Below are 27,611 nucleotides of genomic sequence, written 5' to 3' on the forward strand. Positions count from 1 at the left end.
CAAAAACATTCTGCCTTGAAGCAATGTGTTGAAAAACAGATGTTTCAGTCTAATGAGAGTAAAGAAGAAAAAAATCCATATAAGCCTGTGGTGCCTGGCCTAAACAAAGAAGTCAGTGGTTTGGGATGTCCAGTACCAGAATGGGATCAGATCCAACCCATTGCTCTTTCAACATTCCAACCTTTACTCTTTACTTCTCTGTCCTATCCAATAAACAATCAACTGTCCCACTCTACAACAACAACAAAGACTGACAGGAAATCTATAACTAAGAACTCATGTACATTAAGTCTCTCAATAGGAGTTGCTGGTGTTTATACTGTATCTGCCTTGTTTGATTTAAAACAGTCAGTCAGTGGCATCTACAGGACAGATGACCAGTGAAACACTATCTGAACCACCAGGGTTGAAGAATGGATAGAGTTTCTTAGTGAAGGTGCAGCCAGTGAAAGAGTAGATATGACACCTGTCCTCCACATTGTAGAAGGAGACCTGACACTTCTCATAATCCACAAACACCCCCACCTTCTGGGGCTTCTCTCTCAGTAAGAGGGTGACAGGGGAATCAGCATGAGCTGTGTACTTTCCATCCTTCAGCTCCACAGTCCAGTATCCTTTATTAGGGATCGGTCTAAAACTTTCATTCATATTGATGGACTTTCTGACCACTCCCAAAGTCCAATCATTCTTCCCCTCCACCTTCACCTCATAGTAAAACTTCCCTGAGAAGCCCACATTTCCGAGGATAGAGGACCAATATGTAAACCTCTTCCCGTTGTCAGAGAGAACCGGATTTAGTTCTCCATGTCTCACTTGTTTCCCGTCCTCAGACAAGATGAGGTTACGATGTGCAGTATCAGGGTCTAGAGTCACATTCACTGTGGAGAGAAACATACACTACGGTAAACACAATGACATAATGACATCAACATCAGTGGTATAATACACTATGGTAAACACAATGACATCATCATCAGTGTCACGAATATCACCGAAGATGGCTCCCCTTCCTGTTCGGGTGGCGCTCGGCGGTCGTCGTTGCCGGTCTACTAGCTGCCACCGATCCCTTTTTCCTTTTCGTTTGTTTTTGTCTAATTGGTTTCACCTGTTCCTTGTTGGGTTTTTGGGGTGGGTACTATTTAAGTTCGTTTAGCCCGCTTGTGTTTGTGCGGGCTTGTTGTTATTGTACGTAGGAGGTGTATTGTTGATTTTGGGTTTTCGCTGTCCGGTTTATGTAACAGTGGTCTTTGGGTTGTGTTTGCGCCTGTGTTTTGGCTTCACCCATTTTTGTACCTGTTCCTGTTTACTGTGGACATTAAAGCGTTTTTTCCCGTGAAACTTCTGCTCTCTGCGCCTGACTCCACACCCATCATTCTCCTGACGTTACAATCAGTGGTATAATACGCTATGGTAAACACAATGACATCATGACATCAACATCAGTGGTATAATACACTATGGTAAACACAATGACATCATCAACAGTGGTATAATACACTATAGTAAACATAATGACATCAACATCAGTGGGTATAACATGTTACTGTATTGATCTCTGACACATCATACTGTCTTCCTCTATTAGTGGTCCAGTTTTCATTAGGTCATGTGTGACTGAGGTAGAGAGAACAGGATATCCTGTAGCAGTTTTCATTAGGTCATGTGTGACTGAGGTAGAGAGAACAGGATATCCTGTAGCAGTTTTCATTAGGTCATGTGTGACTGAGGTAGAGAGAACAGGATATCCTGTAGCAGTTTTCATTAGGTCATGTGTGACTGAGGTAGAGAGAACAGGACATCCTGTAGCAGTTTTCATTATGTCATGAGTGACTGAGGTAGAGAGAACAGGACATCCTGTAGCAGTTTTCATTAGGTCATGTGTGACTGAGGTAGAGATAACAGGATATCCTACAGCAGTTTTCATTAGGTCATGTGTGACTGAGGTAGAGATAACAGGATATCCTACAGCAGTTTTCATTAGGTCATGTGTGACTGAGGTAGAGAGAACAGGACATCCTGTAGCAGTTTTCATTAGGTCATGTGTAAGAACCTCTAAACTAATGTTAATACATGATTTAGGGCTGGATTCAATCATTTCTGATTTGTCCAACATACGCATAGTGGTTGATTTGACAGTATCAGAGGTAGAACTGCGTTAGAGCTGTCAAATCCACCAAAGTCGTCTCAAAGCATTTGCTATTATTCTGTAAGTAAATCCGAGACACTCTATTTGGTATAATATGTTATGTTTCGTATGGGAGGAATTCTTTTCTGGATGTCACAGAGTATAAAACACACCTTCATATCTTCTGATGGTTTCAAAATCTGAAATATAGAGTAAGAGACTGTTGGTTATGAAAATTAGCAACATACTAATGGATATCACAAACAACTGTAAGTGGACATTTGTGCTGTTCAATCCAGACCTCAAACTATGCAGACCTATAATAACTTTAATCTTAGTGAACATATGGGGAGAAACACTGGCATATCTGACACCCCCGCAGCCCCGGCAAGGTGGGGAGCCAAAGAGCCAATTTTTTATATACGTATATATAATAAATAATTTTGACAGTAACCCTCCATAAATTCATTCATAAACCTTTTTCATTTCCAAATGTACTAGGAAGCTAAATGTTATTTTTTGGGCTTCAGGAATGTGACTGAAAAAGTGAAAAAGAAACTGATTGATGGTATGAGGGGATAATCAGTGAATAAATGCTGTTGTCAAGGCTACGACAGCGTCAGTGTAATGAGTGGAGCTTATTTAGGTGTTCAAAAACTCATATCAGACCGAGAGACTATGTAGTCTTCTTATGTAGTCTTCTATGACTACTAAGACTACTATGTAGTCTTCTTATGTAGTTCTTTATGAGTTTTAGTTTAGAAAATGATCTCTCTGCAGAAACAACAGTTACATTGACGGTAAAAACAGCTTGAGTTGCCGTAGCAACATCAGTGAAACTGGGCAGAAGGGAGCTGTACTTCAAATACAGCAGTTCAGTAACATCGTTACTTAATTAATATTTGTTTAATTTAACCTTTATTTAAACGATGCAATTCAGTTAAGAAACAAATTCTTATTTTACAATTTTTATTTATTGGGGCGATGTAAAGGCCTCGATTTGCAATGTGTCTGCCTCCGCATTAAAACAAATGTTTGACTTCCACACAATTACTTCTTTAATTTTTTTATGTTTAAGGAAGTGTGTAGGTCGCATTCGTTATTGTAGAGCAATGAAAGGTATGTATTTAGATCCGCCTGCTCGATACAAATTCAGAGACTGATTTGCCATGTCTGTGCCTTGAAGCAGTCGAGCTGAATACATGTTTTTCCAAGGACCGCCTCTGACGTAACGTTGCGGTGAAGAAAATAAATTGATGTAGTGATACCTACAACCACCAGAGGGAGACAAATACACGTTAATTTGATGGAGGACGTTGACATGGTCCTAGTAAGGCCTGGATGGTCTTCTGACAAAACGGTGGGAAATCAAACAAATAAGTAATGTAAACATCAACATATTTTAAAGTAATTCTAATGCCTGATTTCGGGGACTGTCAGCTTGTGGGCTCCCGAGTGGCGCAGCGGTCTAAGGCACTGCATCTCAGTGCTAGAGGCGTCACTACAGACCATGGTTTGATCCCGGGCTGTATCACAACCGGCTGTGATCGAGAGTCCCATAGGGCGGCGCACAATTTTGCAGAGAAACTGTGTTATGCCAGTGGTGAGATTGATGGTAACTTCAGTCAAATTTAGTGCCAAACACACTGACACAATGTAATAAAACATGTACTACATGAATTATCTATCATACTATAACTGCAAACACGATTCCAAGAAAAAGTACATTCAAAGTATTTAGAAATCAGTTCTTCCTTTACCTGGACTCCAGTTTGTGTTCACAAAATCTGTGGATACATTATTTTTAAACAATATGAATCATTAAGATATACAGTTTTTTCATCACTGTACACAAACGTTTAGACATTGTCAATGTATTATTGATGTACTGGAAGCCAGCATATACTGAAGCTATAGTTTAGAACCCTGTAATAAGGATATCTTCCATAATGACTTCTAGAAGGATGCACCCAGAAGAGTGTACCGTCACTACATCCAGTCACTCACTAGTCCATACTTGTACCTAGTCCATTCTTTAATGCTTTCCTTGTACCTATGTGTGTCCTCTGTAACTGTGTGCCTTTTTTGTTTGCTGAAATCCGTAGTTTTGGATAAAAACGGTTATAATCGCAATGGAGTAAAAAATGACGACTTCAAGCAGGCACTACAACTCAATGCTTTTATACATATCCATTATTTAACACGTCCTGATTGTTATAGCGTTGTCAGTTGGACTGGAAATCCATAGTTTTTCATAAAACATTTAATTCTAGGCTTCTCCTGACAAAACGTTTTAAAAAATCAGCCGTGCAATGACGGGCTGTTCCTTCCCCATTAACAAACAACGTCTCATTTGGCAGAGGTCACGTAAAATGCTACTTTAATAAACTACGGATTTCAGCAAACAAGGAAAGACACACAATTACACAGGACAAACGGGTACACGGTAAGAGTTTAAGAATTTACAAGTATCAACCGACTGATAGTCGGCGGTACAGTCCACAGACACTCATCACAACTCAACTCCATTGACTAAGCTAACATATGTAAGCCATCATATACAGTAAGTAACAAAGCCTTAATACTTACCCAGCTGAGAAGTCAGTATTTCTACAGATAAACAGATACATATAGTCAGTTAGACACATCAGTGGTGTCCAATGGGGAATCAACATGTGTTGGCTACCTCTCTAGTCTACACTCTAAAAAGAAAAGGTTCCTGTATGATCTTTTAGGATAATATAAGGTAAAAAAAAAAATAAGCTTAAGGTTAATTTAAGAAACTATACTCTGACATCAGGTCGTATTTTATTTTGTGTATTTTACCCCTTTTTCTCCCCAATTGGTAGTTACAGTCTTGTCTCATCGCTGCAACTCCCGTACGGACTCGGGAGAGGCAAAGGTCGAGGTTGTTTCTTCCGTTTCTTCCGAACCACAACCCAACCAAGTCACACTGCTTCTTGACACAATGCCCACTTAACCCGGAAGCCAGCAGCGACGGTTTCAGCGTGCACTGCCCCCGGCTCGCCACAGGAGTCGCTGGTACAAGGACATCCCTGCCGGCCAAACCCTCCACTAACCCGGACGATGCTGGGCCAATTGTTGTGCGGTCTCCCGGTCGCATCACTCGGGAGGCCCATCAGTTAGTTTTTTAACCTTTGTAGACTTAAGGGGAGCTTTGAAGAACCTATTCAAAAGAGGGGTTTCGTTTTGGAACCAGTAAGTGAGTAAATTCCAACTCGTGTGTATAATTCAAATTGAGAACGTTGGCATTATGGGTCAGCTAGGACTCAGGTAAGGCGTTACAATACAGTTTTTTATCACTATTATATGAACTAAGAAACCTTCTACTATATACTCTTTTGTTTTCTAGCCTATGAAATGACCTGTGTTTTGGAAACGTGGAGCCTTTGTCTGGCAAATACATTTCTGTTGTTACACTATAGGAGCGTTGGATTCCCTGTTTTGTGGTTACTTTGGAAGCGCGTCTGATGGCGACCTCACATGATTGGATTACGAATTGCCTTTAAATTTTGACAAAAAACATCGCTGAATGGAACGCTGACGAAAGATTTATGAGCGTGAACAATCATCGGACCGGAGGTAAAGAGGTGAACATTTCATCTGACCAAGGTAAAAAAGTGTCGCTCCTCAACTGTAAATGGATGTCCCAGTGACTGATGCTATTGGAGCTCTGTGACTGTTTGATTTGCGCTTTTCACTGTGAATAAAGGGGAGAGAATTGTGGTTGTTCTTCCGTTTTGACTCTACTCTGTGTGTTGAATGAATTTGTGGAACTTGTAAGCTTGGAATCGATGGCTCGTTGAGCTTGGAATCGCGTGTGTCTTTTGTTGTTGGATTTGCTGGATTTGGCGAGAAATCATTGTGGAGTGGCGAAAAGCAGACTCTTTGCTGATTGGCTGCTGTGTCTGAGTTGTGATGACTTCGTTTTTGGCTCATTCATTAACCTATGCCGTGCTAAAATGTGTTCCTACCGTGCTGATGGTTGCAAATCAATGGAATTGAATGGGATTTGATGTTCAGTGTTCTTACCTGCCCTTACAATTGATCCAATTGAAACTTTGCAAAAGTTCAAATGATCGAGAGGTGCTAAGTTGGGTGCACTTACTAAAATGAGAAATGAGATCACACAACTTATGGGAGATGATGGAATTTTGAAATCTTTGCTGACACAAAATTTCTCAAAGTTGGTTAAGTTGTTGCATGATCTCAATGAGTCCATAAAGGCTTTGTTATCTGCTGAGAAGGCAACAAAGTATCAGGTTGAATGGTATGGCCCAAACGCAGCAACACCGAATTGTTTTGCAACCAATATGGACACATGGATGTTAGAAGCACAGTAAAGTACAGCGGCAAAAAAACTGATGAGGAGGACAAGACAAGGGACAGTATCTCCAATGTCTCATCAAAACTGATGAGGAGGGACAGCCTAGGGACAGTATCTCCAATGTCTCATCAAAACTGATGAAGCGGTCCAGACAAGTATCTCTGATGTTTCATCAGAACATGTAAATAGATCACAACACAGCAGGCACTCAGGACAATCCACCACATTTTCTATCAGGCTCTATTTGAAGGATGAAAGGGAAGCCTTTCTTGTTAAAGCTGAAACATTGAAAAGTAAACATGCATTGGAGAAACAGGAGGCTCAACTCAAGGCACAAAATAAAGGTTTGTAGCTTGAAGCTGAAATATTGGCTAACAGTGCAAAGCCGAATATATTCCATGAGTATGAAGCCACTCAAGGAATGGGGAAACAAATCAGATGATTGAATGAACGATACCTGAATGCAATGGGAAGGCCTGAAGATACCATGGGGAAAGTTACTCAAAGCAAAATGGTGCCCACCACCACTCAGGTTGTCACAGGCCTCCATAACACACAGTCACACATCATGGCTGACCTGGGATCCCCATTGTTCACCACGTCTTTTCATACTGCACAGGGCCAGGGTGAAAGTAGTATGTTATAACTACCACCACATACAGCTCTGTTCATACTGCACAGGGCCAGGGTGAAAGTAGTATGTTATAACTACCACCACATACAGCTCTGTTCATACTGCACAGGGTCAGGGTCAAAGTAGTATGTTATAACTACCACCACATACAGCTCTGTTCATACTGCACAGGGCCAGGGTCAAAGTAGTATGTTATAACTACCACCACATACAGCTCTGTTCATACTGCACAGGGCCAGGGTGAAAGTAGTATGTTATAACTACCACCACATACAGCTCTGTTCATACTGCACAGGGTCAGGGTCAAAGTAGTATGTTATAACTAAGTGCTAACACCACATACAGTGATGTTCATCATAGGTCAACTAACACACAGTAGAGCCTGTTGTAAGACCAGAAGAGGCAGCTGCAACTTCCAACTAGGGGAGGAAGGCCTTTCAACCCAGATCAGGGTGGAGCTAACAACATGGACAGTATTGTCAACATTCTGCTACACCAAAATGCTATCACTGAAATGCTGGTAAGGCAGCAAAGGTTGTCTTCATTACCACCTCTTTGTGTACCAGGGTGACCCACTAGACTACAGGTTCTTTGTACCAGTGTTTAAGGGTGACCCACTAGACTACATATCTTTGTACCAGTGTTTAAGGGTGACCCACTAGACTACATATCTTTGTAACAGTGTTTAAGGGTGACCCACTAGACTACAGGTTCTTTGTACCAGTGTTTAAGGGTGACCCACTAGACTACATATCTTTGTACCAGTGTTTAAGGGTGACCCACTAGACTACATATCTTTGTACCAGTGTTTAAGGGTGACCCACTAGACTACATATCTTTGTACCAGTGTTTAAGGGTGACCCACTAGACTACATATCTTTGTACCAGTGTTTAAGGGTGACCCACTAGACTACATATCTTTGTACCAGTGTTTAAGGGTGACCCACTAGACTACAGGTTCTTTGTACATGGCTTTGAACATGCTATCGAAGACCAGACCGAGAACAGCAAAGACAGGCTGTACCATTTGGAGAAATTCACCATGGGGCAACTCAAAACAAATCAAATTTTAGCTCAACTCCTTTGTCTTACTGAAGTTGAGGTAGAGGTTGTTATCCTGTCACACCACTGCCAGGTCTCTAACCTCCTCCCCAAGGCTGTCTCATTGTCTTTGGTGATCAGGCCTACCACAGTGTTGGAGTTCTGAGTGGCCATGCAGTCATGGGTGAACAGGGAGCACCCGAGGGGGCTAAGTACGCACCCCTGAGGGGCCCCTGTGTTGAGGGCCAGCATGGCGGATGTGTTGTTGCACATCAGCTATACAAGAGGTAAACAGCTGCAAATGCAATGAAAACAGAGAGCAGAGTGTTACCAATGTGTTTGTTAAACTAGATGAAGATGCTGGGAGCCACACTGGGGCCGGTGGTCCTGGTTGCATCCTAGCCATTGTGCCTGTGAGGGGTAAATTAAAGAAAGTAACAGAACAGTGGAAACATATGCCTTTTAGATCCCGGCAGTATACCCTCATTCTGTACAGAAGCACTGCTTCAAGAGCTCACAGTCCCTGAAAGAAGAACGGACATTCTTCTCAAGACTATCAAAAAGTGGTCACGTTATGCAGCGAAGCAAGGAAGAAGCGTGACCGAGAGCTCCTGATAAATGTTTAACAAACTTATCCTAAAACTTGATAACTTCCCCCATACTTATTACTACACTGTAGCCAAGAGTGGTAATATGCCTACGAGACAGAAAAAAAGGCAAGGGGAGAACCGAAACAGACCAAGAAACGAAAGAACAAGAACTTCTGACCATGGCCTCCTCGGAAACCCAAGATGTCACCATGACACCACAGGAAGAAGTTAGGCTAGCTCACATCCTCAAAGTGATCAAAGAAGGAATTGACTCCCTCACAGCACAGTTTAACTTGAAATCGTCTGAGTTCAGCTGCTCCATCTCAGCACAGTTGGCTGAAATCAAAAACTTAATCTAAGGTTTGACAACGGTTATCAACACGCAAGGATTACACATGGAAGAAGCTGAAGAGCTGCTGAGGACAAGCTAGAGGGAATGGGGACAGAACTACAGAAACTGAGCAAAAACAACAATACTTGATGAATAAGGTCAACCATTTAGAAAACTACAGCAGGCCAAGTAACATTAGAATTATCGGCCTCCGCGAGGCCTGTGAGGTGACGGACCCCATTGATTTCTCTACTGCCATTATCCCCCCCCTAACGGGCAAAGAACATTTGGCTGAACCCCTGGTTATCGAACGGGAACACAGGTCACTTGCCCCTCGCCCATCCCTTGATCAGAACCCACAACCCTTCCTTGTTCGGTTCCTGAGGTACCAGGACAGAGAGAAAGTTCTCAGAACCGTGGCCAAACATTTCAAGGAGAAAGGAGTGATCCTATACAACGGGGAGGCGATTAAATTATTTCCAGACATGAGTCCCGGGATGGTCAAACGCAGGAAGGAATTCGACCAGGTGAAAAAATGACTTACTTCCAAGAACATTCCCTTTGCGCCGCTTCAACCTGCAACGATGAGAATCATCCATGGCGGACAGAGAAGATTCTTTAAAACGCCTCCAAAGAAGCAGCGGACTGCAGGCGACTGGCTCAGGACATGGTTGATTGGATAGCGGACCGGGTTAATTTCACTGCTAACTGGGCTGTGTCCCACTAGCCTGCCGTATTACTTGCATAACTGGTAGGACTGCTATGGTGGATTATACTATAGCTTACTGACAGATCAATGATGTAAGATCCCAATGTCCATGTCAACATTTTTTTTTTTTTTTTACCAGTGACATTGTTTTTAAGTTGGCATGGTCCTCAGGCATGGTCCTCAGAGGCATCAATATGATTTGTTAGACCTTTTTAAATGGCTAAGCCATGAAGTCTTATATTTTTATTTTGCTCCTTGTCATGGTAGGTGTGTTGGGATCAGGACACACGTTATTGGTTTTGTTTTTGACTTGCATCATTTAAGGATGGGTGAAGAATTCTCTGTGTTTGTTAATTTACTGGGCTCCAGCTCCAGGTTCACGTTTGCCTTCATGTTGGAAACGTAATTTAGGAATAGTGACCCTGGGAGCGTAGCTCCACTACACGTGGAATTTGTGGTGGGCACGTTCAAGAACAGCACTGGGGGATGAGGGGAAATGTTTGAAATGTTTACTTTATATTACAGTACTGTTTTGTGAGTGAGCTTCGCTTTATCATATGTGTTTGACTACAGGCTCACTGAAAATAGGCAATAGAATATCCCACACCCTTATTGGACAATATCATGACATTTGCGTTCATGTATTAAGTGAACAATATGGCTAAGATAGTAAATCATACATCATTAAACGTTAATGGACTGAACGGTCCTGTTAAACGAAGTCCTTGTGTACTTGAAAAAGCTAAAAGACTGATGTTGCGTTTATACAAGAAACACATCTAACGGGCAGAACATTAAAAGTTAAAGAGGGAATTGTAACGTCTGCTTCCAACTTATACTCTCAAACACGTAGATACCCTGAACGCAGCTCACTTTCCAGCCCACTTTCCAGCTCACACTCTCAAACACATAGATCCCTGAACGCAGCTCACACTCTCAAACACATAGATCCCCTGAACGCAGCGCCCTCTCCAGATCCCAATCACCGGAATTCTGTTCACACACTTGTTTGTTTTGTGACAAACGTTTTTTCGAAGCGCTGGTTTACCCGTAATTTACTCCTCTCGTGTATGAAAGTTTTTGCCTGCCTCACTAACGACGCCTTTTGCCTATTCCCTGCTTGTATTTTAGCCTATCGGATTTCCTGTTATCAACCTATTGCCTGATCTCCCGGACGACGTTACTAGCCTTTTCCCTGCCTGTACTGTTGCCTTTTTGGACCCCCTTTGTATGACCTTCTGTATGCCCCTGGACCCAGCTACCTGCCTCCTCCTGTGGTCCTTTACAATAAACACTCTGCGCTTGAAACCAGCTCTCGGTCTCCCTTCGTGTTCATTACAGGAATTGGTAGGACAGGTCTTTGCCTCTTCATATAACACAAAGACACAGGGAGGAGCTGTGTTGATTAATAAGAATTTACCCTTCTGTGTAACGAAAACAAATATTGATCCACTGGGACGTTATGTAGTGGTCCATGGCAGAATGTATTCTGAATCTTGGACCAACTTCTTTGGGATAGGGGGCAGCATTTTCACTTTTGGATGAATAGCGTGCCCAGAGTAAACTGCCTCCTACTCAGTCCCAGATGCTCATATATGCATAATATTATTAGTATTGGATAGAAAATACTCTGAAGTTTCTAAAACTGTTTGAATGATGTCTGTGAGTATAACATAACTCATATGGCAGGCAAAAACCTGAGAAAAAATCCAAACAGGAAGTGGGAAATCTGAGGTTTGTAGTTTTTGAACTCAGCTCCTATCGAATACACAGTGGGATATGGGTCGTTTTGCACTTCCTAAGGCTTCCACTAGATGTCAACCGTCTTTAGAACGTTGTTTCAGGCTTCTACTGTGAAGGGGGAGCGAATGAGAGCTGTTTGACTAAGGGGTCTGGCAGCAGCCTCGTTCTTAGTCATGCGCTTTTCACATAAGAGGTAGCTCTCGTTCCATTGCTTTTCTACAGACACGGTTGGAACATTATTAAACATTGATGATAAAAACATCCTAAAGATTGATTCTATACTTAGTTTGACAAGTTTCTACGACCTGTAATATAACTTTTTGAACTTTTCGTCCGACGTTCGGCTGGACCTGAACGCACTTTTGGATTTGTTTACAAAACGCGCTAACAAAAGAAGCTATTTAGACATAAATGATGGACATTATCGAACAAAACAAACATTTATTGTGGAACTGCGATTCCTGGGAGTGCATTCTGATGAAGATCATCAAAGGTAAGTGAATATTTATAATGCTATTTCTGACTAATGTTGACTGCGCAACATGGCGGATATTTCTTTTGGCTGGTTTGGGCTCTGAGCGCCGTACTCAAATTATGCTTTTTCTGTAAAGTTTTTTTGAAATCTGACACAGCGGTTGCATTAAGGAGAAGTGTATCTAAAGTTCCATGCATAACACTTGAATTTTCATCAACATTTATAATGAGTATTTCTGTGAATTAATGTGGCTCACTGCAAAATCACAGCATGTTTTTGAACTACTGAAGATAACACACCAATGTAAAATGAGATTTGTGGATATAAATATGAACTTTATCGAACAAAACATACATGTATTGTGCAACATGAAGTCCTATGAGTGTCATCTGATGAAGATCATCAAAGGTTAGTGATTAATTTTATCTCTATTTGTGCTTTTTGTGACTCCTCTCTTTGGCTGGAAAAATTGATGGGTTTTTCTGTGACTTGGTGGTGACCTAACATAATCGTTTGTGGAGCTTTCGCTGTAAAGCATTTTTGAAATCAGACACTGTGGCTGTATTAACGAGAATTGTATCTTTAAAATGGTGCCTAATACTTGTATGTTTGAGAAATTTGATTTATGAGATTTCTGTTGACTTGTATTTGGCGCCCTGCAATTTCATTGGCTGTTGGCGAGGGGTTCCGCCAGTCCTAGACAGGTTAATGTATATGCACCTAATTATGATGATCATATTTTTATTCAAGATATATTCCCCAAGGTAACGGAATTTCAGGGAACACTCTTAGTTTGGGGCAACTTGAATTTTTGTCTGGATTGGATTCTGAATACATCCTCAACTAAAGCAGCCTCATTGACTAAGTCAGCCAAATGCACCCCATCATTTATGAAAGACTTACATTTGAAAGACACATGGAGATAGCTCCACCCCCAAGATAGGGATTACTCATTCTACTCCTGCCTGCATAACTCTATTACCTGGATTGATTATTTTCTCCTATCAGCACAGGTAACCCATAGAGTTGTGTAAACTGAGTATTTATCCAGAACTATCTCAGATCATTCTCCCCTCACACTTTCTGTTTGGATGCCGGATAGAGTTCAAGGGACCTATAGATGGAGCCTAAACCCAACTCTTTTTAAACAGGCAGAATTTTGTCAATTTATCAGAGCCAAAATTAAGTTTCTGTGAAACAAACTGTCCTTCCTCTCCCAATAGTTTTGTACTCTGGGATACATTAAATACCTTTCTTAGGGGTCGAATCATGTATTATACCAAAGGTTTCAAAAAGAAATGCACTGCTGAATTGAATGAATTAATGAAATCCTATTACTACAAAAAGAACACCAAAAATCTGTCTCTAAAGAAACATACCGCTCATTGGTGTGTAAAAACTAAAATATAATACCCTAAGTACTTACAAAACTGAAAAGGCTATTCTTAGAAATAGGCAAAGATAATACGAATTGGGGGAGAAAACACACAAAGTCTTTGCATGGCAGATAAAAGCTGAAGAGAATTCGAAAACCATCAACTCTATTGAAACAAAGGTTAGTCAAGTTTCTCACAACCCGGAAGAGATTAATGATTCATTTAAACAATACTATTCTAAGTTACACACTTCTGATGTTACGGAACCAGCAATGATAGACACATTTCTGTCTACTATTGAGCTACCGCACCTCACATAGGAAGACCAAAACAAACTAGAACGCCCCTTTACAAAAACAGAAATCAAAAAGGAAATTTCCTCTCTACAATCCAGCAAATCCCCAGGAGACGATGGCTTTCCCCCAGGGTTTTATAAGGAGTTTAAGGATTTGCTTATTCCTCTCTTGATGGATGTTCTAAATTTAGCTGCTGAGACGCAGAGCCTGCTGGACTCCTTTTCCATGGCTTTTATAACAGTTATACATAAAAAAAGAAAGATCCTCTACAATGCTCTTCCTATAGGCCGATCTCACTCCTCAATGCCAACTATAAATTGATTTCTAAGGCGATGGCTAATAGATAAGGACAATATTTGCTAAACCTGATTAACACCGATCAAACAGGCTTTATACAGAAAAGATACTCCACCAATAATTCGTGCAGGTTTTCAATGTAATTCACATGGCCAGTGTGAGGAGTATAGCAGTATCTCTAGATGCTGAAAAGGCCTTTGATAGGCTGGAGTGGCCATACCTATTCAAGGTCCTTGCTAAATATAACTTTGGTCCTTCGTTTGTCAACTGGTTTGACTTTATACCATAAACCGCAAGCCAATATCACCACTAATGCCATGATGTCAGCCACATTTTCACTCTTTAGAGGTAGTAGACAGGGCTGTTCACTTTCCCCACTCCTTTTTGTGCTAGCCATAGAACACCTGGAGGAGGCCATAAGAACAGATCCTGGCATAAAGGGCTTTCAGGTGGGCCAGATAACACACAAGATCTCATTGTTCACAGACAACATTATTTTGTTCCTCTCTGACCCGTTCGGATTCCTCTCAAAACTACAGAAGCTTTTGGGTACATACAGCTCTATATCAGGTTACAAAGTCAATATAGACAAAAGTTAAATACTTCCACTGACTCGCTTTGACTATTACATCTGTGAACGAACAGATGGTCGCCACAGAGGTTCAAATATCTAGGAATCACAATTGATAATGACTTAAGAAATGTGTACAAGATTAACTACTCTGTCTTGGTTTAAAAGGTGTTGGATGACTTGAATAGATGGAGAGATCCGCCTCTTACATTATTTGGGAGAATTAGCTGTATTAAGATGAACGTTCTGCCTAAGATGATGTTGTCACGTTCTGACCATAGTTCTTGTGTGTTTTGCTTGTTTTAGTGTTGGTCAGGACGTGAGCTGGGTGGGCATTCTATGTTGTGTGTCTAGTTTGTCTGTTTCTATGTTTGGCCTAATATGGTTCCCAATCAGAGGCAGGTGTTTTGTGTTGAGTCTGATTGGGAATCATATATAGGTGGCTTGTTGTGTGTTGGGATTTTGTGGGTGGTTGTTTCCTGTCTCTGTGTTTTCTCTGCACCAGCTAAGACTGTATCGGTTTGCCACATTTTGTTATTTTGTAATTGTTAAGTGTTCATGTTTATCGTCATTATTAAATATGTTGAGCACAAGCTACGCTGCGTCTTGGTCCGATCCCTGCTACACCTCCTCTTCTCTTGAAGAGAAGGAAGGCTGCCGTTACAGATGTACCTATTTTAATCTTTACCCATATCCCTACAATCCCTTAACACGACCATAAATTTGTATGGAACCGTAATACTCCAAGGGTGAGCCTGGACAAATTAACATGGGATAAAAGTCTAGGAGGTCTCCGCCTACCAGCGTAAATTAGATTCATTTCATTCTTATGTGAAACTGAACCAGCCCCTTCTTGGACTCAGATGGAAATGTTTGCTCTTAATGAAGAGTTTGGGAGTAATATTATCTACAAGTGGAACTCCAAGACTCTATCAACAAAAATGAGCCCCCCTGTACCATCAACTTAGTAAGATCTTGGTATGAAAGAAGCATCTCAAGGTCCTGGAGTGGCCTAGCCAGTCTCCAGACCTGAACCCAATCGAAAATCTTTGGAGGGAGCTGAAAGTCCGTATTGCCCAGCGACAGCCCCGAAACCTGAAGGAGCTGGAGAAGGTCTGTATGGAGGAGTGGGCCAAAATCCCTGCTGCAGTGTGTGCAAACCTGGTCAAGAACTACAGGAAACGTATGATCTCTGTAATTGCAAACAAAGGTTTCTGTACCAAATATTAAGTGCTGCTTTTCTGATGTATCAAATACTTATGTCATGCAATAAAATGCAAATTAATTACTTAAAAATCATACAATGTGATTTTCTGGATTTTTGTTTTAGATTCCGTCTCTCACAGTTGAAGTGTACCTATGATAAAAAATTACAGACATCTACATGCTTTGTAAGTAGGAAAACCTGCAAAATCGGCAGTGTATCAAATACTTGTTCTCCCCACTGTAGATGTAACCCTGAAATATCAGAAATGTGTTTTAGTAGTGGAACAACAGCAGGCACTTTTTTGCATTGTACTTGGCAGTGTACTAAATTAGAAGCCTTCTGGGATGATGTTTGTTACACCCTGGCCTTTATTATGGAGGTCCCTTTCCCACTTGACCCTGAAATATGCCTTCTGGGTAACTTTACAAATGTTAATTTGAGGAATAACTTCAACATCAAATTTACAGAAAGTCGCCCCTGCAAGAAAATGTGTTGCATTGACATGGAAATCAGATTCCCCTCTCCCAATTACAAGATGTCTCTCTGAAATGAATAAGTGTATTCCTATGAAGAAGAGTACATATGCATTAAGAAAGAAAAATTCAACTACTTTGTGAAAAAATGGCAACCCTTCCTGGACTATATGTAAACACTTCCATTGGAGTTGGTGGATGTGAGCTTGTAGATCGATGTAACTACAGTGGGGCAAAAAAGTATTTAGTCAGCCACCAATTGTGCAAGTTCTCCCACTTAAAAAGATGAGAGAGGCCTGTAATTTTCATCATAGGTACACTTCAACTATACAGACAAAATGAGAATAAAAATCCAGAAAATCACATTGTAGGATTTTTAATGAATTTATTTGCAAATTATGGTGGAAAATAAGTATTTGGTCAATAACAAAAGTTTATCTCAATACATTGTTATATACCCTTTGTTGGCAATGACAGAGGTCAAACGTTTTCTGTAAGTCTTCACAAGGTTTTCACACACTGTTGCTGGTATTTTGGCCCATTCCTCCATGCAGATCTCCTCAAGAGCAGTGATGTTTTGGGGCTGTTGCTAGGCAACACGGACTTTCAACTCCCTCCAAAGATTTTCTATGGGGTTGAGATCTGGAGACTGGCTAGGCCACTCCAGGACCTTGAAATGCTTCTTACGAAGCCACTCCTTCGTTGCCCGGGCGGTGTGTTTGGGATCATTGTCATGCTGAAAGACCCAGCCACGTTTCATCTTCAATGCCCTTGCTGATGGAAGGAGGTTTTCACTCAAAATCTCACAATACATGGCCCCATTCATTCTTTCCTTTACACGGATCAGTCGCCCTGGTCCCTTTGCAGAAAAACAGCCCCAAAGAATGATGTTTCCACCCCCATGCTTCACAGTAGGTATGGTGTTCTTTGGATGCAACTCAGCATTCTTTGTCCTCCAAACACGACGAGTTGAGTTTTTACCAAAAAAGTTATATTTTGGTTTCATCTGACCATATGACATTCTCCCAATCTTCTTCTGGATCATCCAAATGCTCTCTAGCAAACTTCAGACGGGCCTGGACATGTACTGGCTTAAGCAGGGGGACACGTCTGGCACTGCAGGACTTGAGTTCCTGGCGGCGTAGTGTGTTACTGATGGTAGGCTTTGTTACTTTGGTCCCAGCTCTCTGCAGGTCATTCACTAGGTCCGCCCGTGTGGTTCTGGGATTTTTGCTCACCGTTGTTGTGATCATTTTGACCCCACGGGGTGAGATCTTGGAGCCCAAGATCGAGGGAGATTATCAGTGGTCTTGTATGTCTTCCATTTCCTAATAATTGCTCCAACAGTTGATTTCTTCAAACCAAGCTGCTTACCTATTGCAGATTCAGTCTTCCCAGCCTGGTGCAGGTCTACAATTTTGTTTCTGGTGTCCTTTGACAGCTCTTTGGTCTTGGCCATAGTGGAGTTTGGAGTGTGACTGTTTGAGGTTGTGGACATGTGTCTTTTATACTGATAACAAGTTCAAACAGGTGCCATTAATGCAGGTGCCATTAATGCAGGTAATGAGTGGAGGACAGAGGAGCCTCTTAAAGACGAAGTTACAGGTCTGTGAGAGCCAGAAATCTTGCTTGTTTGTAGGTGACCAAATACTTATTTTTCTCATCTTTTTAAGTGGGAGAACTTGCACAATTGGTGGCTGACTAAATACTTTATTGTCTCTCTGTAATGTACTGTTTGTATTGCTTTGTGTCTATGTTGGTCTCTCTTGTCATTTGTCTTATTTAGTCATTATTAGTATTATTACTATTCTAATTTATTTTGTAATTTTTCATTGTTTTAATAAATGTTTTATTTTGGGGGTGGGGAGGGTTGAATTACCTTTTGTCGTAGTACTTACTCTTGCTGTATTGTATTGTTCTGTTGTTGAATAATAATAATAATTTAAAATTTAAAAAATGTACAACTAAAACACTATCAACAACCAGGAAGTCATGAGTACCTTTGTCATCTCTGGCTTGGAGATAAGCAGCCTTGATGACAGCAGTTTTGTTGAAATCCTTGCAGTTTTCACACAGAAGGAAATCCCTGTAACTAAGGACAACATTCCTACCAGCGGCGGCTGGTGGGAGGAGCTATAGGAGGATGGGCTCATTGTAATGGCTGGAGTGAAATAAATGGAATGGAATCAAACATGAGGTTTTCCATGTGGTTTCCACAAGCAATAACATCTGCTAAAGATTGATGTTTAATACCGCTCCATTAATTCCATTCCAGGCATTACAATGAGCCCGTCCTCCTATAGCTCCTCCCACCGATTCCTAACCAGACAGATGTGAACCAATGGCCATATTTGGAAACGGTGCGTCTCAAGCAGATTGATTCTGAAGTTGTATTGTATTGCTGACAAACATACCTCAGGCCATTGAGCCATGGATGGTCATAAACAGCCAAGAAGATGGCCCATACGCTGTGAAAACCACTCTGGTCTGGATTGTGAATGGGCTTCTAAAAAAGGGTAATGTCTCCACCTACGGGCGGTCTCACGTAATGACACACAGAATCTCTGTGGTAGAGCTGGAAGAGCTGCTGCAGAAACAGGTAAAGCATGATTTCCCAGAGCACCACCATGAGGAGCAGCTTGAAATATCAAGAGAAGATGATCTCTTTATGGAGCGTGTCTCTGTCAGTCAAGCTGGTGGGTGTCCACAATAGAAAATGCCTACTACTGAGGATGCTGAATTTCCCAACAACTGCTGTGAGGCAGTACAGCGTGCTCTCAACCTGAAACGGAAAGAATAACTAGTCCTGTAAGGACTATACCAACTTCATGGCAGACATCCTGGACAAAGGCTTTGCAGTGATCATGCCAATAGACTTACAGAATGACAGCAGCAAGAGAATTTGGTATATTCCTCACCACAGAGTATATCATCCCAAGAAGCACAATCTGAGGGTGGTATTTGACTGTGGAGCCACCTAACAAGAGACATCACTGAATGCTCAGCTTCTACAGGGGCCAGACTTGACAAACCATATCATTGGTCTTTTGTCCAGATTCCGCCAAAAGCCTGTTGCCTTCATGACATATATTGAAGTCATGTTCCACCAGTTGAGAGTTCCAGAGCAGAATACAGACCTGACATTTCTCTGGACTTACTCAGGACCGCACATCCATGTGTTCTAAAGTAGGCTTTAGACTGTACAAATGGATCAGTCAAGTTGTTATTGCCTCTATTCCTGAAGAGGAGAAAGCAAAGGAGATAAAGGATCTGGACTGGGATCAGGACATGCTACCAGTAGAAAGAGCCCTTGGAGTACAATGGTGCGCCGAATCAGACTCAATAAAGTTACAAATATCCATTCAGGACAGACCACTTACCAGAAGAGGCTTTCTATCTATGGTGGGTTCTGTTTACGACCCGCACAGTTAACTAGGCTAATAACTCGCTAACTATCAAAGAATATATGCACATACTCTGATCTGCACTGATCTGAAAAGCGCATTCATTGCTGGATGATTAAAACGTTTTCAGGTACTTTCGGGAGATGGGCAGGTACTCTGCTGTCCTAGCTTCAGGGGGAAGCTGGTTCCACCATTGGGGTGCCAGAACAGAGAAGAGCTTGGATTGGGCTGAGCGGGAGCTGCCCTCCCGGAGGGGTGGGAGGGCCAAGAGACCAGAGGTGACAGGACGGAGTGCTCGGGTTGGGGTGTAGGGTTTGCTCATAGCCTGAAGGTAGGGAGGGGCAGTTCCTCTTGCTGCTACGTAGGCAAGCAGCATGATCTTGTAGTGGACGCAAGATTAGACTGGAAGCCAGTGGAATGTGATGAGGAGCGGATTGACATGGGAGAACTTGGGAAGGTTGAAAACCTGGCGGGCTGTAACATTCTGGATAAATTGCAGGGGTTTCATGGCACAAGCAGAGAGCCCAGCCAACAGCGATTTCTATTAGTCAAGATGGGAGATGCCTGGATTAGGACCTGTGCTGCTTCCTGTGTGAGGTATGGTCATATGGATGTTGTAGAGCATGAACCTGCAGTAGCGAGTCACTGCTTTGATGTTTTCACAGAATGACAGGTTGTATTCCAGGTTCACGCCAAGGTTCTTTGCACTCTGGGAGGGCGACACTGTGGAGTTGTCAATTGTGATGGACAGGTGTGAGGACCTCACAGGTGTGAGGCCTCTATGACACAAATACTTGTTCTGGAAGAGGTGGACCAAAGAGTATCTTCCTGAGTTGCAGGAGCAACAAAAATTAACAAGAGAAGAAACTTTGTCCCTGGAGATATGGTTCTCATCGGGATGACTCTTGTCTCTGTACGAAGTGTTGATGGGTTAAAGGTTCCAAACTGTCTGTTCAAGCAGTTGGCACACAGTTAGGACACTCATCAGTACCACACAAGACATGCAGCCAGAGGTCTCTTCACAGTCCCCAGGCCCAGAACAGAGGCTGGGAAATGCAGAGTATTAAATAAAGCCATGACTACATCACAGGAAGTTGGTGGCAACTTAATTGGGGAGAACATGCTCGTGGTAATGACTGGAGCAGAATAAGTGAAATGGTATCAAACACATCACATACATGGATTCCAGGTGTTTGATGACATTCCATTTGCTCCGTTCCAGCAATTATTATGAGTTATCTGTCACGACTTCCACCGAAGTCGGTTGCTCTCCTTGTTCGGGCAGCGTTCAGCGGTTGGCGTCACCGGTCTTTTACCCATCGTTGATCAACTTTTCATTTTCCATTTGTTTTATCTTGTTTTCCTCCACACCTGGTTTTCATTTCCCTCATTCATTGTTGTGTATTTAACCCTCTGTTCCCCCCATGTCTTTGTGCGGAATTGTTTGTTGTAAGTGCTTGTGCACATGTTTACTGGTGCGAGTCGGGTTTTGTACCCATGTTGGTTATTTCTTCACGCCGTTGGTTTTGCAATTAAACTACTCCGGCTATTACCTAGTTCTGCTCTCCTGTGCCTGACTTCTCTGCCACCAGTTACGCACCCCTTAAACCATCGTCCCCTCAGCAGCCTCCACTGGACTACATGGAACTGTCTGCCACCCCAGGTAACTCAAGTAAACACTAAAAACAGATAAAAGAGCATCTTGAGGCACAACGGGGACTGTGAAGAGACAGACATTTTTATATATGTTGTATTGTATTTTATAATGTTATGTATTTTATTGTTGTGTTTTTCTTTGAGTTTGGAACCCAGGAAGAGAAGCCCTTGTCTTGGCAGCGGCTAAATAGTAAATACTAAACTCGTGGCTCATGGGGCAAGTCACACAAACCACTCCGACTCCAGAGGGCTGGTTAGACAAGTGCAGGTGAGAACCCAGACCATCAAGCTATGTCTGCTGCTGGAGCCCACACATAGCCGACCACAAATTAACTTTAGGCTCCCTCTATGTTTTGAAGTTGTAATTGTTTTGATCACACAAGAAAAAGGAGTTTGGTTGATGAAATCATGTTTTTGGTTTTCTACTTTGGTTGTCATGGGTATTTGAAAGCAACATGGGTCCTCACCTGGACACACCCCTTTTTCGCATGTTCCCTTTTCCTATACCTATTTATTATGGGTCAGCTAGGACTCAGGTATGGAGTTACCATACATTATGGGTCAGGTATTGGAAATGTGGAGCCTTTGACTGGCAAATACATTTCTGTTTGTTTTTACACTATCAGAGATTTGTGTTCCCTGTTTTGTGGTTCCTTTGTAAGCGCGTCTGACGGCGGCATCACATACCTGGGGCTTCAAGTTTTGAATTGGATTACGAATAGCCTTTATAAAATGGTTCACATAATTCTTGCAAAGAGATGATCTGAAGACACTACTTACCCTTCTCCTTCCTGAGGACATCTGTAAATATGTAGAGTAGATGGAAGACAGTGAGAACATCATTAACATGAACACTAGTAGATGTAGTCTCTCTCTGGGAATCCTTGGTCAGGATTCAATCCAATGTGCAGTATACCGCAGGGTACTTCACAGCTAACAATGTATTATGTAATGTAATTATGTAATCAAAGTGATGATCTGAAGACACTACTTACAATTCTGGTCACAGTGGTCATCTGTAAACATGTAGAGTAGATGAAAGACAGAGAGAACATCATTAACATGAACACTAGTAGATGTAGTCTCTCTCTCTGGGACTCCTTGTCTCATATCAATGTTCCAACATCAGATACAAGTTAGGGGACATTAATATGAACAACATGATGTGTTTCTACTTCACTAGAAGTTACATCTATAGAAGAGACATTAGTTTATATAATGTTATCAATGTGATGATTTAAAGACACGACCTACCTCTCACCCTCTTGAGTTTATCTGTAAACATGTAGAGTAGATGGAAGACAGTGAGAACATCATTAACATGAACACTAGAAGATGGAGTCTCTCTCTGGGACTCCTTGGTCAGGGATTCAATTCAATGTGCGTTAAACGACAGGGCACTTCAGTTGACAATGCACTTTTTAAAGGCATTTTCCACCGGCATTCACGGAGAACACATTCATGTTAAACACTGCACATGTGGACTCAAGAATTGTTATAGTGCGCCTTGAATTGAATCCCGGACCTTGCCTCATAACACTGTTCCAACATCAGAAGGAACATCTTCACTGTGCATAGCCACAAAAAAAGACTTAAAATGCTTCACATAATTCTAGCAAAGTGAAGATCTGAAGACACTACTCACATTTCTGTTGAAAGAGTTCATCTGTAAACATGTAGAGTAGATGGAAGACAGTGAGAACATCATTAACATGAACACTAGTAGATGTAGTCTCTCTCTGGGACTCCTTGTCTCATACCAATGTTACAACATCAGAAGGAACATCTTATATATGCTAAGAATAGCCTTCTTAAAATTGTTTCTTACTTAGTCTGTAAATTAGAGAATATTAGATTAAAATCAGTCATCAGTGTCAACATGTTAATCACCTGCAGATTGAAATCAGTCATCAGTGTCAACATGTTAATCACCTGCAGATTAAAATCAGTCACCAGTGTTAACATGTTAATCACCTGCAGATTGAAATCAGTCATCAGTGTCAACATGTTAATCACCTGCAGGTTAAAATCAGTCATCAGTGTTAACATGTTAATCACCTGCAGATTGAAATCAGTCATCAGTGTCAACATGTTAATCACCTGCAGATTAAAATCAGTCACCAGTGTTAACATGTTAATCACCTGCAGATTGAAATCAGTCATCAGTGTCAACATGTTAATCACCTGCAGGTTAAAATCAGTCATCAGTGTTAACATGTTAATCACCTGCAGGTGTAGTATATTATCCTGTATCCATAGAATACAACCACTGTGAATGTGGTGAGGATGAAAAAGCAATGCAGACATTTCATTCCAACAATTCAATGTTCATATCATCTCTCAATTACCTTTCGTATTATGTATGCAGTAGATAGCCAGAGCTAACCCAATCACAGTGACGGCTCCCAGACAGCATAACACAATGAAGGATATTCTCCATGGGGTTGTATCAAATAACTCACCTAAGACACACACATAATCACACATCAACAACAGGGTTTGGTACTAATACTACCACACTGTCACGTTCCTGACCTTGTTTTCCTTTTGTATAGTTGTGTTTAGTGGGTCAGGACGTGAGCTGGGTGGGCAGTCTGTGTTGTTTGTTCTTTGTTAAGTGTCAGTGTTAATTGACCTTGTATGGCTCTCAATCAGAGGCAGGTGTTTTACGTTTTCCTCTGATTGAGAACCATATATAGGTAGTTTGTTTCACATTGTTTGTTGTGGGTGGTTGTCTTCCGTGTCTGTGTATGTTGCACCACACGGGACTGTTTCGTTTTTTCGTTCGTGTATGTAGTCTGTTCCTGTTCGTGCGTTCTTCGAATATTGTAAGTTCTCAAGTCCAGGTCTGTCTACATCGTTTATTTGTTTTGTAGTTTGTTGAAGTAGTTTCGTGTTTCGTCTTTACTTTAATAAACATTATGTCCACATTTCACGCTGCGCTTTTGTCCAATCCCTACTCCTCCTCTTCAGACGAAGAGGAGGAGAACGACTGTTACACACACATCATTACACATCAACAACAGGGTTTGGTACTAATACTACCAACCAAAGCCTTTGGTTAAAACACATACTGGACATTAACACATCAATATCTCCAGTGTTTCATGTCTAAATAATATTATGTTGTTACTCACTAGGGAGGTGAATCTCTGTCTCCATCTTCTCATTGATCCGGCTCTGTTGGACTCTGCAGGTAAAGTGGTTGGTGTCAGTCTCCTGGACAATGACATGTTGTTTGACTCTGTAGAATCCCTTGAAGTCTCTGTGTGTCTCAGGAGGTCCAGCAGAGAGATTGACTCCTTTACTGTCCAGCCACACCAGCTCAGGCTCAGGGTGCCAGCCTTCTGATTCACACAGCAGACCCATCCCTCCCTCTCTGTGTCCCTCAATGGACACCACTGGCTTGGATCCTACAGCTACAGACACACAGACTGGATGTTAACTGGTGACAGGCTGTGAACAAATAGACACATACTGTATCCAGTAATATGAAGGAAAGAGGTGATGTCATTGTACTGTAGTTAGATTATTACATTAATTAACATGGAAATAAACCTCACCTTTAACGAGGACTTGAATAGTGAAATCATCATACCAGCTCTTTGACTGAATTAAGCATCTGTAACGTCCCTCATCAGTGCCTTGTACCCTGGTCAGTTTCAAAGAGGTGTTGCCCCTCCACAGTTCCTCTTTAAACAGTGATGTTCTTCCTATGTAGGAGGGAATCTGATCATCTCGTATGATTCTGTGGTTTTGGTAGCGATAGACACGACCGTCTAAGAAGTCCAGGTTCAGCCAATCCACTGTCATGTCCACAGCACCGATGTTGGGTTTGAGGTAACAGGGCAGAATGATGTCATCACCAGCCACAGCAACAATGGGATCAGTTGGACCAAGAACCTCAAACCTCTCTGAAGAGAAAAGGCGGATTAACAGTTTCAATAGTTTTAAAGTGTTATCCTCTGTCATCTGCACTGATCTGAAATACACTGTAGTATATATAGTAGTACTAGACACTGTAGTATATATAGTAGTACTAGACACTGTAGTGTATATATAGTAGTACTAGACACTGTAGTGTGTATATATAGTAGTACTAGACACTGTAGTGTATATATAGTAGTACTAGACACTGTAGTGTATATAGTAGTACTATACTACTATACACTGTAGTATATATAGGAGTACTATACTACTATACACTGTAGTATATATAGTAGTACTATAGGGTGGATGTCTACGGAAGAGTTGGATTCACCTTTAGTTGAGTTTTTACATCAGTGCAGATTAAGGAAAGGAGACTAGGAGAGGAATCCACCTTAGGTTATGCACCTTAAGACTACACAAGCAACTAAAGACACAATGAGATAATATTAATCACACACACATCAGTGCAGATGAAGGAAAGGAGACTAGGAGAGGAAATCACCTTAGGCCATGCACCCTAAATGGATCTCCACAGTTTACACAATGGAGCCGACAGACAACAGTAGTGGAACTATCTAGACAGAGAAGCAAAAGGACCTCCGTCGGCTCCATTTGATTAGACTGTGTAGAACCCTTAAGACCACAATAGTGACTAAATACACAATGAGATCATATTAATCACACACACAGAGGTATTGAAGGCAGTGAGATATTAAATGTGTATTCCACTGTACCAGAGCCTGCTGTGTGTAGGAGATGTAGAAGAATCAGACAGTCTAGTTGAGCCACCTTCATTCCTGAAGACAATTACATTCATCATAAAGAGAAAGACTAACATAACTTGAAACCAGGAAAGCAATACTGTAGCATTAATTCTACAATAACAATGGATAACATAGTAACACATTTCAAAAGACAACTAGCTGATCCATTTACCTGGTTGAATCTATTGAGGCACTGCAGTCTGATAAATGTACTAGTGTTCTGTGATCAAACTATTGTGATGTGATCAAACTACCTTCTTGTTCTTTCTATTCCTTGGAACAAGAACCTGTTCAACTGCATCGCTGCACACAACTGTTGCATAGTGAGCTCAGAATCAGATAACATGAGAGTGAACTGTGGTGGTACATTTTGGTTGTGGATTCCAAGCCTGGCTGATGTCGGGACCACGTGACACAGAGAGGTCTATAACCCAAGCAAAACATATTACAGTTTACTTAAATCTGTGCAACTCCATCTATATAGTATGATATGTTTATGTTTATGTTCGGTTACATTACTAGACTAGATGTAACTTAGTAAACATAAATCATACATACATAAATCATACATAAAACATAAATCCACTCAAATTAGTATAAGTTACGTTTGGTATGGTCACATAAGACATGTGGTTATTTAAGTTACTTAAATGTAAATGTAAATGTAAGGCAGAACTGAAAAGAGGGTGGTTGGTCGAGGTGGACGTATAACGTAAACATCTAGTGTAATAATCTAGTGTTTGCGTGTTTATATCTCACCACGGACAAACACACGTTCACACTCATGTACCTCTTCTAAATCATTTCCATTTGAATGTGCATTAAAAGGAAAAGCCAAGGAGCGCAAGGCTTTCAAGCCTTTCTATAGGCTCTTTTTTATTTTATTTTTATTTCACCTTTATTTAACCAGGTAGACTAGTTGAGAACAAGTTATCATTTACAACTGCGACCTGGTCAAGATAAAGCAAAGCAGTGCAACACAAACAACAACACAGAGTTACACATGGAATAAACAAACATACAGTCAATAACACAATAGAAAAAAAGAAAGTCTATATACAGTGTGTGCAAATGGCGTGAGGAGGTAAGGCAATAAATGTGCCATAGTAGCGAAGGAATGACAATTTAGCAGATTAACACTGGAGTGATAGATGAGCAGATGATGATGTGCAAGTAGAGATACTGGTGTGCAAAAGAGCAGAGAAGTAAATAAAAACAATATGGGGATGAGGTAGGTAGATTGGGTGGGCTATTTACAGATGGGCTATGTACAGCTGCAGGGAACGGTTAGCTGCTCGGATAGCTGATGTTTAAAGTTAGTGAGGGAAATGTAAGTCTCCAGCTTCAGCGATTTTTGCAATTCGTTCCAGTCACTGGCAGCAGAGAACTGGAAGGAAAGGCGGTCAAAGGAGGTTTTAGCTTTGGGGATGACCAGTGAGATATACCTGCTGGAGTGTGTGCTACGGGTGGGTGTTGTTATCGTGACCAGTGAGCTGAGATAAGGCGGAGCTTTACCTAGCATAGATTTATAGACGACCTGGAGCCAGTGGGTCTGGCGACGAATATGTAGCGAGGGCCAGACGACTAGAGCATACAGTACGCAGTAGTGGGTGGTATAAGGGGCTTTGGTAACAAAACGGA

At 41.5% G+C, this 27,611-nt stretch overlaps 1 protein-coding gene across 1 annotated transcript; it reads right to left on the minus strand.

Moving 5' to 3' along the window:
• Positions 1-317: 317 nt before the first annotated feature.
• LOC120017860 (butyrophilin subfamily 2 member A1-like) lies at positions 318-26,001 on the minus strand. The gene is made up of 9 exons (XM_038960823.1): positions 25,941-26,001; positions 24,840-25,190; positions 24,414-24,695; positions 23,625-23,738; positions 22,057-22,077; positions 4,715-4,735; positions 3,886-3,912; positions 2,299-2,325; positions 318-878 (listed from the first exon to the last, which is right to left on the minus strand). Exons 1-9 carry the CDS (start codon positions 25,999-26,001, stop codon positions 349-351), a joined length of 1,434 nt encoding a protein of 477 aa, XP_038816751.1. The 3' UTR covers positions 318-348.
• Between the last annotated feature and the right edge of the window lie 1,610 nt (positions 26,002-27,611).

Source organism: Salvelinus namaycush, chromosome 22 (assembly GCF_016432855.1).
Source record: "Salvelinus namaycush isolate Seneca chromosome 22, SaNama_1.0, whole genome shotgun sequence".
Lineage (NCBI taxonomy): Eukaryota > Metazoa > Chordata > Actinopteri > Salmoniformes > Salmonidae > Salvelinus > Salvelinus namaycush.

Bases quoted from the DNA above. Each gene is read 5' to 3' on its own strand.
- LOC120017860 (XM_038960823.1), bottom strand. From the start codon at position 26,001: ATGAAGGTGGCTCAACTAGACTGTCTGATTCTTCTACATCTCCTACAC. The intron at 22,078-23,624 runs GTAATTGAGAGA...ACATATTTACAG, and splicing joins CTGCATACATAATACGAAAG to ATGTCCTCAGGAAGGAGAAG. The intron at 3,913-4,714 runs GTAAGTATTAAG...ATGTATCCACAG, and splicing joins AATACTGACTTCTCAGCTGG to ATTTTGTGAACACAAACTGG.